We start from the raw sequence: 12,921 nt of genomic DNA, 5'->3' as shown, positions 1-12,921 counted from the left end.
GGCTTCTGAAAGCATAAGTCCGCTGCAGCTTGAAGTTTGCTGTCATTCTGCCTCACCTTCTGTGCTTGTGCTGCTGGAATGTAACTGCACAGAGGCCCTACCAGCTGGCTAACCCTGCTGAATTTGACCTCTGTAGCTGGATCAGTTTTCAGTGGGGTCAGTTCCCTGAGCTGCTTCACTGCCCTGTGGCATAAACTTGACCTCTGAGGATGGGTTAAGGGAGACTCTGACAGGTCTGATTTAGATTATTCGAAACTACACAACTACATTATCTATACGAAACCTCCTTGTCCGGTTGCCATTGGCACCAGCTAGAAATAAAGGGCCTGCTGAAAAATCCTACAAGAATTCACATAGCTTTTCAATAAAGGCCCCTGTAATCTGTCAGGGAAAAAAAAAGAAGAAGAAAAGCATAGTGACATGAAAGATAGGTGGAAGTTAAAACCAGGTAAAACTCTATATGGCCCTTTAGCTCCAAATGTAACTAACAGTTGCAGCAAACTACTATGGTTGTTCAAGTCCTGAGGGGTTGAATAAAGTCAGCAGGCGAGTACATGTTAGTGAAAGGACTATGAGTTTGATGGCAGGGACGTATTGTACAGGGATTGGATGAGTAGTAAGAGGTGGTTAATTGTGTCTGTGAGCCTTCAAACTGAATTTGTGGGGGTGAACAGTAGCATCTGTGACTGTTTTAGCAATGACAAAAGCGGCAGACAGTGTTGAGGCACAGAAGGGAGTGGGGATGGTAGGGGAACATGAAAAACCTGCAAGTTCAAAGTGAAAATCTGTGGTGGGGGAAAGCACATGATTTGTGGGGCAGAGCCCGCGGGGCAGCTTTGTGTGTCTGGGGCTGTGCTCCCTAAACAATGTAGCTATTTCTCTTTGCCTCCCTTTGCTGTGCTTGCCACCTGTAGCTTGAGCATATGGCGATGGATCCCGAGTTTGCTCACAGCTCTCAAAATAGAGTAACTATTGTTTTCGGTTTGATTGAACCTTCTCCACCCACCTCTGCCTCCCCCCTCTTCAGTTTTTGTCTTCTCCTACGCCACTGAAATTTCTGACCGTTTGTTCTCCCCCGGGTTCTGGGAAACTGTGTGTGACTAATTAAGCAAGCTCAGGTGCAAAGCAAAACAAACTGGAGGATGAACTGCTGCCCACTCCCTCCAGTAAGAATGTTCCATCTCAGCATGTGCTGCAAGGGAGGACCTGGGCAGGAGAAGCTTCATGGAAAGAAAAACCCTTGTGTACACATCAACTAGTTCACGAGAAGAAGAGTCTGCAGCCTGCAGATGACACGTGGCAAAGCTGTGCCCCGGGAAATGTTGGAATCACCATCTCTGGAGGTGTTAAAGAAATATATGGATGAGGCATGTGGTTTAGTTGGCACGGTGGTGTTGGTTGATGATTGCACTAGATGCTCTTAGTTGTCTTTCCCAACCTTAATGACTCCATGATTTTATAATTCCAAGGGCTGATAGGTGAGGATATCTTGAGTTATTCACAACAGTCAGTAACACTGAGTTTCTGTGTCCTCCTCAGATCTCTCTTTGCGCTTTTTGAAGGGCCCAAGTGGAATTTCTTGCCCTTTGGAGAGGAAGGGCTTCTCAGCTCTTTGCTGAGCATTCTGATGGAAGCTGAACAGTCCTACAAGGTAGCCTCTCACCCCTTGGACAGAACCTTCTGGACGCTGCTGTGTTTCTAGAGGTAAGTACAATCTCAGATTTCTGTTCCCATCATTAGACCCTGCGGGGTCTATATGGTCTATACGTGTCTATTTTTGTTAATATGTCAAGAGGAAGGATTGCTGCATCACCGTGCAGGAGACTTCTAACACTTGCAAAGGTGGCTACTAGCTGAGAAAGAAGCCCTCTCTGGAGCTCCAACAGAGGATTTTTCAATAACCCCATATGGGTGGGATGTTTCTATCTGTCTCCATGCTCTTAGTACTGCCGACATGCTGTTACTCTGCATGTCAAACAAAAGGGAGAGTTTCTCAGTGGCACATTTGATGCTCAGTTACAGAATAGAGCATGACAGTTCTTACTACCATGTATTAATAACTCCTCTTTCACTTTATGGCTTTAGCAGTTGGAGCAACCAAGATTTATGGTGACCTTCAGCAGTGCAACCTGAAAGAAGACTAATCTGATAGTGCCAGGCCACTGAACTGACCTAGAAGTTTTTAAAGTGCATTCCTTCCACCAAATTTGCTGCCCTGTTTACTGGATTAAAATGAATGAGCTGCACTGTGTTTATAACATTTCATACCTACCTCTCTTTTGGTGGTCCCAGACTCTTTCCCTCTGTTACAGTACCATTCAGTGATCTGTTTGGCTCTTATTCTCCATCCTCCCTTTTGAATCAACTCCTGCAGTGTGTTCCAGATAGAAAGTCAGCCCTGCCTAAGTGTTAGACATCATGGCTGTACCCTGGAACAGAGACAGAACCTCAGCAGCCACAGTGCTCATGCAGTTGCCCCTGCCCTTAATCTCTTGTCTCAACAGTGGAGCTGTGTTTCCACATTTTCCATCCACAGCAATCCATGACACAGACACAGATGGAGAGCAGAAGGTTGGCTCCTTACTGCAGGTATATGGGCTCAATCTCCTAAGCGTCCATTCCTCAAAGGCGCATTCCTCTCTCTGCCTGCTACCTACACAAGTCTGACCTGGCAGGTTTTAAATGGCATGTCAAGATTTGGTCCCTCTGGCCTTTCTGTAGGACCAATGGGCAGCGATTGCCAAGAGCAGGTGTACGGTCAGATTTACACACACTACACAGAGTGCTGCTCTTCCACTGAAGCGTGGCCAACGTCTGCAATGCAGGACAGGCAGAAAGCATCTCAGGTGTTCGATCTTTAAGATATAGTTGAGGTGCCCCTTGGTTTTTACAAACCGTTCTGGGAAACAGAAACTTTTAAGCAAATAAAGCGCGAACCGCTTAGTAATATTCTAACACCTGTAATACTACTATGTGCTGCAAGTCCCTTTGCATTCATCGATATCTAATAGATATTGCAAACATTGTTTTTTCCAGTATCATGTAATTGATTGATTTGATCAGCTACTGCCATCAGACAGTAACAGTTTTTGGCAGAAGAGCAGCTGAAATGGTCGCTTTAAAAGGGGAGACCATCCACTGCTTTAACCTCCAAGGGCAACACTTCCTTACTGGTGGTTCTGCCTCTGTCATTTCCCCTATTACTCCTTTTCGAGTTCCCCATTTCTATTTCTTGTTTCAGAAGACCTGGGAAAAAAATTAAAGGCTGTTAAAAGAGATGTCCCGGATCCTCAAGTTTAGCTCTTTATCTCCACAGACAACCACGTCATGGATTTTATCTAGCTCCTTCTTGAAATGAGTTGGTTTAATCCTGACTGCTCTCCAGTGCCGTGCTCTGAAGGGATGACTATCTCATCTGACAAAAGATGCCTTGGATCATCTTCTCGTGTCAACGCTATCCTTTAGGTTAAACAGCTCTCCTTGTTTCCTCTTTCTTTATGCCAACAGCGTGCTGGCGGAGAAAAACAAACACAAGAAACCTGCCCATATTCCTGCTAAATATCCCAGATCCTTTTCCTCCCCTTTTCGCCGAGCCCGCCCCAGCTCCTCCGCCTCAGGCCGGGCGGGGCGGGGGAGCCCGTTGGTCGCCTCAGAGCGGGGAGGCGGAGGCTGGGCGGCTGAGCGGCCATAAAGGGCGGGAGCGGGGGGGTGGGGAGGCGTGCGCGTGAGCGTGAGCGAGGCCGGTGAGGCGGCAGCGCGGGGTGCGCGGCTGTGGCTGAGGTGAGCGGGGCGAGGAGGGCCGGGGGGGTGTGATGTCTCCTGAGGGAGAACGTCGGAGGTGGGATGGTTAAGGAGTTTTCTTTGGCGATCAGCCGCTCGGAACCGTGTATGAGTCGCTGCTCTTGGTTATCTAATTGGCTGGCTGCTGTCCCTGGGAGCCTTCTGAAGGAAGCTGCGTCCTTCGGCCTTTCGGTTCCTGTTAAAGTTGACGCTGTGGTGTCACGGAGGTGTCTGCAGCAGCCCTGACCTGCGTTCTTTAGGTGTTGTGTCCTGTTACATGCCGTTGCAGGGGCTGTGATCCCTCATTGTGGCAGAAATGAGTCCCACTTTCAAATTTCCTTGCTTGTGACTTGAGCATTGCATCCAACTAACATTATAGTACACTTGACGCTGGGTAGCAGAAATAGGGCTTCTCCTGGCTATCCTTCCAGTGGATGAGCACCTTCAGGTGTCTGACCTTGTGATGGAAGACAGTGGTAATGAAACACAAGCGTGCAAGCTGCTAGTATTCCACGTGCATTAGTCACTAAGGTCCTGCTGTCATGAACTTAAATCTTGCAGAGCAGGCAACGCATGAGTGATTTAAGGGTGAGATGCTTCATCAGCTGGCAGCCCAGGAATTAAACTCTCCCCTGAATGGAGGAGGAGAAATAGTTGATCTTCTTTCCCAGCAGGTGCTGGTAGAGAGAGTATGTGCACTGGGCTCCAGTGCAAAGATCCTCAAGCTGAACCAAGTGTGTGTGATGGGGTGGAAAGCTCTGCTCAAGTCCTCTCTGGTTGCCTGGTGTGCTGTGTGTGTTGCCTTGGCTGCTAAGGAGCCCACAAATGGAAAGGAGGAGCTTAGACACTTGCAGCTTGAAGTCAGGGAAATCTTGTGTTCTCTAGTGATCTGACAGATTTAATGGAAGTGGTGTTTTTGGGGTAAAAGCATACTATTAAGTCTCTGAAGGCAACTCCTGTCAGCTGTGATAGCTCTAGGATTGTGTCTGAAAGGTTGAGTTTAAAGAAACTTCTGTTTTATCCTGAACTAGTTATCTTAAGAATCATGGGTTTGTTTGATGCCTACTGAAGCTGATGTGATACAGCAGCAGAACTAATAATGCTGCAGCTTGTGCTCAGGGACAGAAATTGCATCCCAGGGGGTTTTGCTACCTTGCTGTGTGTCTGAGCTAGGATTCTTCTCCTCTCAGAGGAGGTGACAGGTCAAATGATCTGTTCAGAGATTGAAGCTGGTAGGCAACAAGCAAGGAATAACAGCTACTGTTTGTATCTTGCTTAGAAAGTGTTCCATACACTATCCTGATGCATGCTAGGAAAATACATGATTGAGTTCTAAACACTTCTAGGTAGGCAAGAGTTAAGTAAGCTAAATCTGAATAGCCTGACCTTGGCAGTTGCAAATACAGCTTTCACAAGTGTTTGAGGTGGATGAACATGAAGCCTCGGTTCCCAGCTGTTATGGAGCACCTGGCCGTTATAGAAAGCTGGAACACTTGAAAAGGGAAGGGTGTATTAATATAACTTGGAGTTGCATGACTGTAGAATATACGTAAGTATCCACATACTTCATAACAAGTCATTGAAGCACAAGGGAATTAAGAGGTCAACTGTGACAAGACTCCTTCAAGTGCTCAAGCTTGAACTAGTCAGTGAGGTTCTCAAGTCCTTATTGTAACGTTAACAAGTGTGCCTTAATCCCACCTGAATACATGCCAGCTCTTATGAAGTTGTTTTCCCTTCGTAAATGAACAAAAGGACAGGGCAAGTATGAATATTTCCAAAAAGGTAGCTTGCTTGTGAAATGTATCTGAAAAAGAAAGATTGCTTAGAGACTGAAGTGCACATTGAAAAGCTATATTATCTGTATTTACAGCTGAAATTCTGTCCAGATGCTGAAGTTCTTTAGGTTTTTGCAGGAGCAAGGTGGACTTTGCTCTTATTGTGTCAGCTCTATGTGCTGGGTGATTAAGAAACGGAAAAGAAACTTCTCTTAGAACTCTTGTCTAGAGCACATTAGTATTTTCAGTGGATTGGATCTCTAAGCTTTGAAACTAGTGCCTGAATTTCTTTTACTGTCATGTTATTTGGAGAGAGGTGTTTGAGTTTTAGCTATAATGAAATAAGTTCAGAGTTAACGTTTGGAAGTGTTCTGTGCTTATGATTGTCACTTGCTTCAGCTGGTACTGCAGATGGTCATGGAAACTTGGATGAAGTTTTTGCATTATTTGTTGGGGCTTTCCTTTGGAACAAATTACTTCTATCCAATTCTTAATAGTATGTCATCACAAAAGGACTCTGACCACTGAATTTTGAGCCTATACCTGTGGGCCAGTATACCTGGCCACTTCAGGTAGAAGGCTTGCTGATAATCGTTAGCATGAACAGTTATTTCTCTCTAGTTTATATGTGTAGACAGAAAGTGAAGCTAGGCAGTGTAAACTGAAAGTCTGACTTGTTTTTTGTTGTTTCCTTCCCTCCTCTCCCCCCCCACTTCCTTACAGTTTCTTTGGAGAAGAAAAACCTTAACATGGCAAGCAAAGGAAGTAATACAGATTGTATGTCATGCAGTGTGCTGAATTGGGAGCAGGTCAGCCGCCTGCATGAAGTTCTTACAGAGGTGGTTCCAATTCATGGCCGGGGTAACTTCCCAACACTGAAGATAACTCTGAAGGACATAGTTCAGACCGTTCGGAGTAAGCTGAATGAAGCAGGCATTGCGGTACATGATGTCCGTCTGAATGGCTCTGCAGCTGGCCACGTCCTGGTCAAAGATAATGGTCTGGGCTGCAAAGACTTGGATCTCATTTTTCAAGTTTCTCTTCCAAGTGAGGCAGAGTTTCAGTTGGTTCGAGATGTGGTGTTGCGTTCCCTCCTGAATTTCTTACCAGAAGGAGTAAGCAAACTGAAAATCAGTCCAGTAACACTGAAGGAAGCCTACATCCAGAAGCTGGTGAAGGTGTCCACAGAGTCCGATCGCTGGAGTTTGATATCACTTTCCAACAAACACGGCAGGAATGTGGAGCTGAAGTTCGTAGACTGCATAAGACGCCAGTTTGAGTTCAGTGTAGACTCTTTCCAAATCATACTGGATTCCCTGCTCTTTTACTACAGCTGCTCAGAAAACCCCATGTCGGAGCACTTCCATCCAACTGTGATTGGGGAGAGCATGTATGGAGATTTTGAAGCAGCTTTTGATCACCTCCAGAACAAGCTGATAGCTACCAAAAATCCTGAAGAGATCCGAGGTGGTGGGCTTCTGAAATATAGCAACCTCTTAGTGCGAGACTTCCGGCCCATGGATAAAAATGAGATCAAAACATTAGAGCGCTACATGTGCTCCCGGTTCTTCATAGACTTCCCAGACATCCTGGATCAGCAGCGCAAACTAGAGACCTACCTCCAGAACCACTTCTCCAAAGAAGAGAGGAGCAAATATGACTACCTCATGATTCTGCGCAGGGTGGTGAATGAGAGCACTGTGTGTCTCATGGGACATGAGCGAAGACAGACTCTCAACTTGATTTCTCTGCTGGCGCTCAAAGTGCTGGCAGAACAGAACATCATCCCTAACGCCACTACTGTTACCTGTTACTACCAGCCGGCACCTTATGTTAGTGATGTAAACTTCAGCAATTACTATCTTGCAAATCCTCCAGTGCCATATAACCAGTCCTACCCCACTTGGTTGCCTTGCAATTGATTACTTCACTTGTGTTCTTCAGCGGAGGCTTCTAAAAGCTGAGTGTACATAGACAAATAATGGACATTTGTAGGTTTTCTAATAAGACTGTTGGACTAATTACTTCCTGGCATGCAGTAGGAATATGCAACCAGGCAACCTGTGAAAAACTTTTTCGGTTCATCTCTACAAATGCCGAGAAGCCTTATTACCTCTTCACTGCGAGAAGAGAACCAGCAACCAAATATTAGAGGAATAGTTACAGGACTAGGTACTCATCTTGGAAGTGGCTATTAACGTGTCGTCTAAGTGGAGTAATTCGGTAAACTGTGTTAGTTAATAGAGCTAAGACTGGGAAATATATTGTGCAGAGCAGAAGCTGATTTAAAACCAAAACTTTTTGTTGACAAACCTCATTACTTTATACATCTTCAGTTCAGATTCTGGCCAGCTTTCTATTGAATTCTTGTGTAAGAGCTTAGGCTGCTTCTATTTTTTGGCTGTGTGGAACTGGTTAATGTATGGATAATGTTCCTCTTGTAGAGGGCCCAGTGGCTGTTTCCTGTAGTGCATGGGCATATGTTGTCCTGACTCAGGTTTCTTGCAAGTTGGGGATGGATTAATGAGCCTGTCTCTAAAAGCACGAGTTGGCTAGATTTTTCTGGAGTATGAAAACTTGAAAGTTGCCTTCTCTAAGCATGCAGCAAAACATGATCTAAACAATTACTGATGTGAAGTTCTTGAAATGAGGAAATGAAGCCTTAAATAGAATTGGAACCACTGCTTGAATAGGATAGGAAGAATACTATTAAGTAGAGGCTCAAGATAAAGCCTTTTTGACTACATCTTTCTAAACAGTTATTGGCACAGCTGGGGAGATAGTGCAGCTCTTACACTGAAGTTTTAAGTTTCTTCCTTGTGGGTCCACAGCAAGCAAAAAATGCACTAATTTGTAGGCTGATGTGTGCTCCTGTCAGTATGAACTTCTAAAGTGCCTTCTTGATTATTTTTTTGTACAAATTCAGGCAGGTCCTGCAGGCTTACCTTTGCTTTCACTTAAGGCTCAAGCTTATTAGTTTATCATAATCCTTTGGTCACTGTGTAATGTGGTTTTTTGGGAGGTGAAATTCTTGGTCTATTGTGGTCTCAAACTTTACTTGATGAGGTGTATAACCTCTAAGCAGAGCTCTCTACAGATGCTGTATGTGGTGAAAGTCTGCCCCTAGTTTCAGAATAACCTCTGAAAGAGTATCTACTCACTTGGAAGTGCAAGGGGCTGAACTCCGTGTGCTGAACTTTCTGCTTTGACATTTCTGTACTTCATAAGGATGGTTCTGTATGTAGCAGTATTAGAAACTGACTGGTAATACCTTAACTGGCAACTTTCACTCAATTGCAATAGTAAAATTCATACACTGTAAATGCTTTTGTTTTCTTTGTTTAATCAGAGAAGTAGACTAGAAAGACAAAAGTTAGAGCTATTTAATATGTACTGGTGCAATGGTTAAGGATACTTAATTGTTAACTTCTGTGTCTTCTTGCTGTCTCCCTGACTGTATGAGACCAAAGTGCTGGATCAGACAAATTATTTAAGTCTAGAAAGAAAAGCAGATGAAATAAAACTATATGGTTGCTGTTAGATGTGAAGAGCAATAGCAGAGCAGCGTTTACTTGGCAGTGGGAAAAACTGCCTGTTCTTAGTAGGACCAAACGCTTCTTGTTATGTTACAGGCTCTCCTACTTTCTTGTAACTAATGCGTGAAGGCCACCTTAGTATAGCAGCAAGGCTGCTTTTCTTTTGTTCAGGCTTCACTTAGCTTGGGAAAGCAAAGAGGGATAGGCTTGTGAAAGCAGTCTGCAGCCAGGCATGCTTTATGTTAATATCTTGTACAGTCTTGTAAGCATCTTCAGTAGCAAACTTTTTTATTATTATTAAAAACTCTTGAATAGTCAAAGTACATAAGGATGAGTTTCAGATTTTTCTAGCTGTTGTGGCTTGGACTTGATACACTTCACAGGCAAGGCACTTCTCACCTGGAATACTGACTACTTGGAAGGCTTTTCTTAAAACTGATGCGATGTTGGTGTTGTCCTGTGGGTCAAAGGTAATGCGAGCTTACTGGTGGAATGAGTAACTTCTGCATGCAGAGTTACTTGCTGTATTACAGAGTATCACTAGGAGGAAGTTGTTTTGTTTAAGAACTTGTAATTGCTTTCATCCCTTAAATAGCTTCAGTTGACTTTTTTTTTTAAAGCTATTCCTGTTCCAAAAGTCAACCAAAACCATTGCCTAGGGGGATGAGTTCGATATGAATACCAGCTTAGACTCAAGTCTTGTGGGATCTCATAGCTGGACTTTAGAAACTGTGTGTATCAGCTCATGCAGAAGTAGTAGTCAATACTGAAGAGGAGCCCTTATAAGTTTGAAGCAAGTAATCTTTTTCCCTACTAGCCTTTGAATGCCTTGGCTGCTTAGTGTCAGGCCGGATGTGTCTACTGGGAAAAGAAGTACTAGAATAAAGCTCTCCTGTGTTCCTTCTGAGACAGAGCTATGGGCACCTAGCTTCCTGCAATAAATGTTTGTGCTCTTGGTGATGTAACTTGTTGCTGAGGCCTCCAAGGAAGCTTTATGTAGAATGCTAGCTCTCTAAACAGCTGACTCCCTTGGTTTAAGCTTTGCAGGGCTACCGGGTCTGGCATATTAAATTACTAATGCTTTTTAGCCTGGTTGTTAAGTTCTTGAGTAGTTAAACTGTAGCCTGCAGTTGCTTATTACTTACTCCATTGGCACTAAACAGAATAAACAAAGTTACTGGGACAGCATTCTGTGTCTCTTTGCCTTCAAATAAGCCTACTTAGGCAGTTTAGACAGAGCTGAAACATTGAATAGATTTGTCAGGGTGCTGCTTGCAGTCTACTACTTTCTGGTTTCAAATTGTTTTGGCAGCCTGATGTCCCAGGTGGCAGCAGCTCAATCTGGTGTGTGCTAGTTGGTTTGCGATCAGGTTTATAAGGACCCTGCAGCTGGGAGTAATATGAGAATGAGTGCTAAGGTAATGACCCATGGCCAAGTTCAGGTTGCCTGCTTGATTCAGTCTCCCTGAAGTGCTAAATGGTGCAGACCTCTTCTCTGCTTGCTTCTGTATCAAGTAGAAGTTTGAGAGAGGCTGCTAAGCTTCAGGCTATTACCCTAGTGCATTCTTTCTAGGCAGGGGCATCATAGCAGAACTGCAGAAATACTGGACTGCAAGACTTGTATCAGCACATCATTCCTGATGACTAGGCTTCTAGGAAACTAGACTAGTTTAAAATAGCAGTTGTCTTCCTGTAGCTTAAACTCCGCAGGGCTGAGCCAGTCTGAAGCATCTGTTTGTGAATATTTGTCACCAAGTTCCCTTTAACTTACAGTTTATTGATATTACTTCCTCACTGTAAGAGATTAAATCTTGTTTTATTTGATAAAGATGCTACTAAAGAAACCTACCAGTAAAGTGTGTTTTAGTCACTTTCATTAGATCCCCGTGCTAACCACCATCATTCTGAAAAGTGCTAAGATAAAGCATACCTCATGCTCCCTCAACTCAAGATGTAACTTGCTGTGCTTGTCTTCAACTTGTTAGCTGTGCCACTAAGCAGGAGATTGTGATAAACGGTTACTCAGAAGCAGTCTTTTACCTTGAGTAGTCTGTCTACAGAGCAGAAGGCTTAAACCAGGTCTCAATTAGGACTGATAGATATCCATATTTTTGGAGTTATGGGGTTGAGCATATGGTATGTTTTGTGCCTAGATATCATGGGATTCTAGTAGAATAGCTGCTGATTATTTTGGCAGTGAACTCTGCTTATCACTACATGAGAAGTCCAAGTCATTTTATGAGGCTTTCTCCAAACAAGTTACTTCAGTTTTAAACTGCTGGCGTGCTGATAGTGCTCGTTTAATGAGAGGTATAGAAAACTAATTGAATTGGGTGCCGTAGTTGTTGGATGCAGGAATAAGCAATAAGCTGGTCATTGTTAGTAGCAAATGTGTGATTTGGGCATTGGGAGCCAAATGGATGGTAATACTTCTAGCCTTTGCATCTAAGTGTTGCTCAAACCATTACTGTCAGCTGTTAAATATGGTAAACTGTATTTCATATGGGCTATTTAATTTCAGTGGAACTTGTTCTGAGATGGATTGCTGGGCTATATAGTTATAGAAGCTTTGGGAGTGGTTGGAACTCTCCAGCTTTCCTTCTTTACCTGAAGTGGAGGCCACTCACTGAAGTGTTTGCATTGGGCTTGTCTCTCTTTCTGGTTAAAACCGCACTTTTTGTTGAAATGAAAAGGATTTTTTTTTTCTTTTTCTTTTTCTTTTTTTTTCCTATCAGAAGTCAGCTCTAGGAAAATCTATCTTGTACCTGTTCTGGAAAAGTAATTTTTTGTTTCTTTAAGCTGGCAGGATAAGATACTAGAAAGGTTTCAATTTGTGATGAGCCCAATTGTGAGATTAGTTACTGTAATTACCTACTGTCCTGCACTGTGGTGTTCACATGTCATCCTTGGAAATTGGGTTTTGGAGCTTAATGATTCTGAAATAATTGTACAAATAAACTTATGTGAAACACTGTTTGCCTGAAGTTATTTTTTGCATCTAAGTTGCACTGACTGGAAATATTTGTGGAGCTTATTGTCTGTTCATAGTACTGTAAAGTTTGGAAGGGCACTCTGGAAACCTTCTAGCTCAACTCCGTGCTTAAGTGGGTTCCTTAGAATGTGCCTGTAAATACACTGTGAGAGGAAGAAATAGTAATGAATTTATACAGTAATGTTTTCCTTCTAGGCCCTCTTCAAGGAAGGAAGACTTTTTATCATGCGTGTATTCATCTATCTCTTGACTGACTGAAGATTAGTCAGTTAAGTGGAATGCAATTCATCCTTTACTTAGTTTGTAGTGATGGTTTGTAGAGAAACATTTGGTCACTGTGGGTTGAACAGGTCGATGCTAAATAAAAGATAGGGGCATGTGGCAGTCTATTTGTTGCTCTAGATTCAAAAATACATCTTCTATAAAAAGCACGCTTGACACGATGCCTTTGCTCAGTCAACCTCTACCCTATTAAAGTAACACTAGAGAAATTCCAGCCTTCAAGAGCTTGTAATGGCTGTAAGTGGAAGCTTCTGCAGAGACTAGCAGGGTGTGCTATAGTACTGTGAAGACAGTTACGAAGCTTGTGTAGTTCCAATTTCTTCCCCAGACTTAAATGGAGACCTGATAATCCAGCTGTACAAAAGCTGGATGGCACAGACCATTAGCTTGTCATCTGAAACACTCTCACCTCAGCTCCTCAATTCATTCTGTGATAGAATGATTCTGTGTTTCAGGGTTTTTTGGTGGCAGAATACCATCCTTAGGCTTCTAGAATACTGGACTTAAATTTGCAGTCAGGTACTGAAACAGCAGGATAGTCGTCTCTATAAGG

The 12,921-nt window shown here is 43.5% G+C and overlaps 1 protein-coding gene across 1 annotated transcript; it reads left to right on the top strand.

Annotated features, from left to right (window-relative positions):
* The first annotated feature begins 3,718 nt into the window (after positions 1-3,718).
* TENT5C (terminal nucleotidyltransferase 5C) lies at positions 3,719-12,066 on the top strand. The gene is made up of 2 exons (XM_072326487.1): positions 3,719-3,780; positions 6,282-12,066. The coding sequence occupies exon 2, from the start codon at positions 6,308-6,310 to the stop codon at positions 7,478-7,480; it is 1,173 nt and encodes a 390-aa protein (XP_072182588.1). The 5' UTR covers positions 3,719-3,780; positions 6,282-6,307; the 3' UTR covers positions 7,481-12,066.
* Positions 12,067-12,921: the final 855 nt, after the last annotated feature.

Source organism: Excalfactoria chinensis, chromosome 1 (genome assembly GCF_039878825.1).
Source record: "Excalfactoria chinensis isolate bCotChi1 chromosome 1, bCotChi1.hap2, whole genome shotgun sequence".
Lineage (NCBI taxonomy): Eukaryota > Metazoa > Chordata > Aves > Galliformes > Phasianidae > Excalfactoria > Excalfactoria chinensis.
The sequence above is the reverse complement of the archived record's forward strand: the minus strand, read 5'-3'. Positions and strand labels throughout refer to the sequence as shown.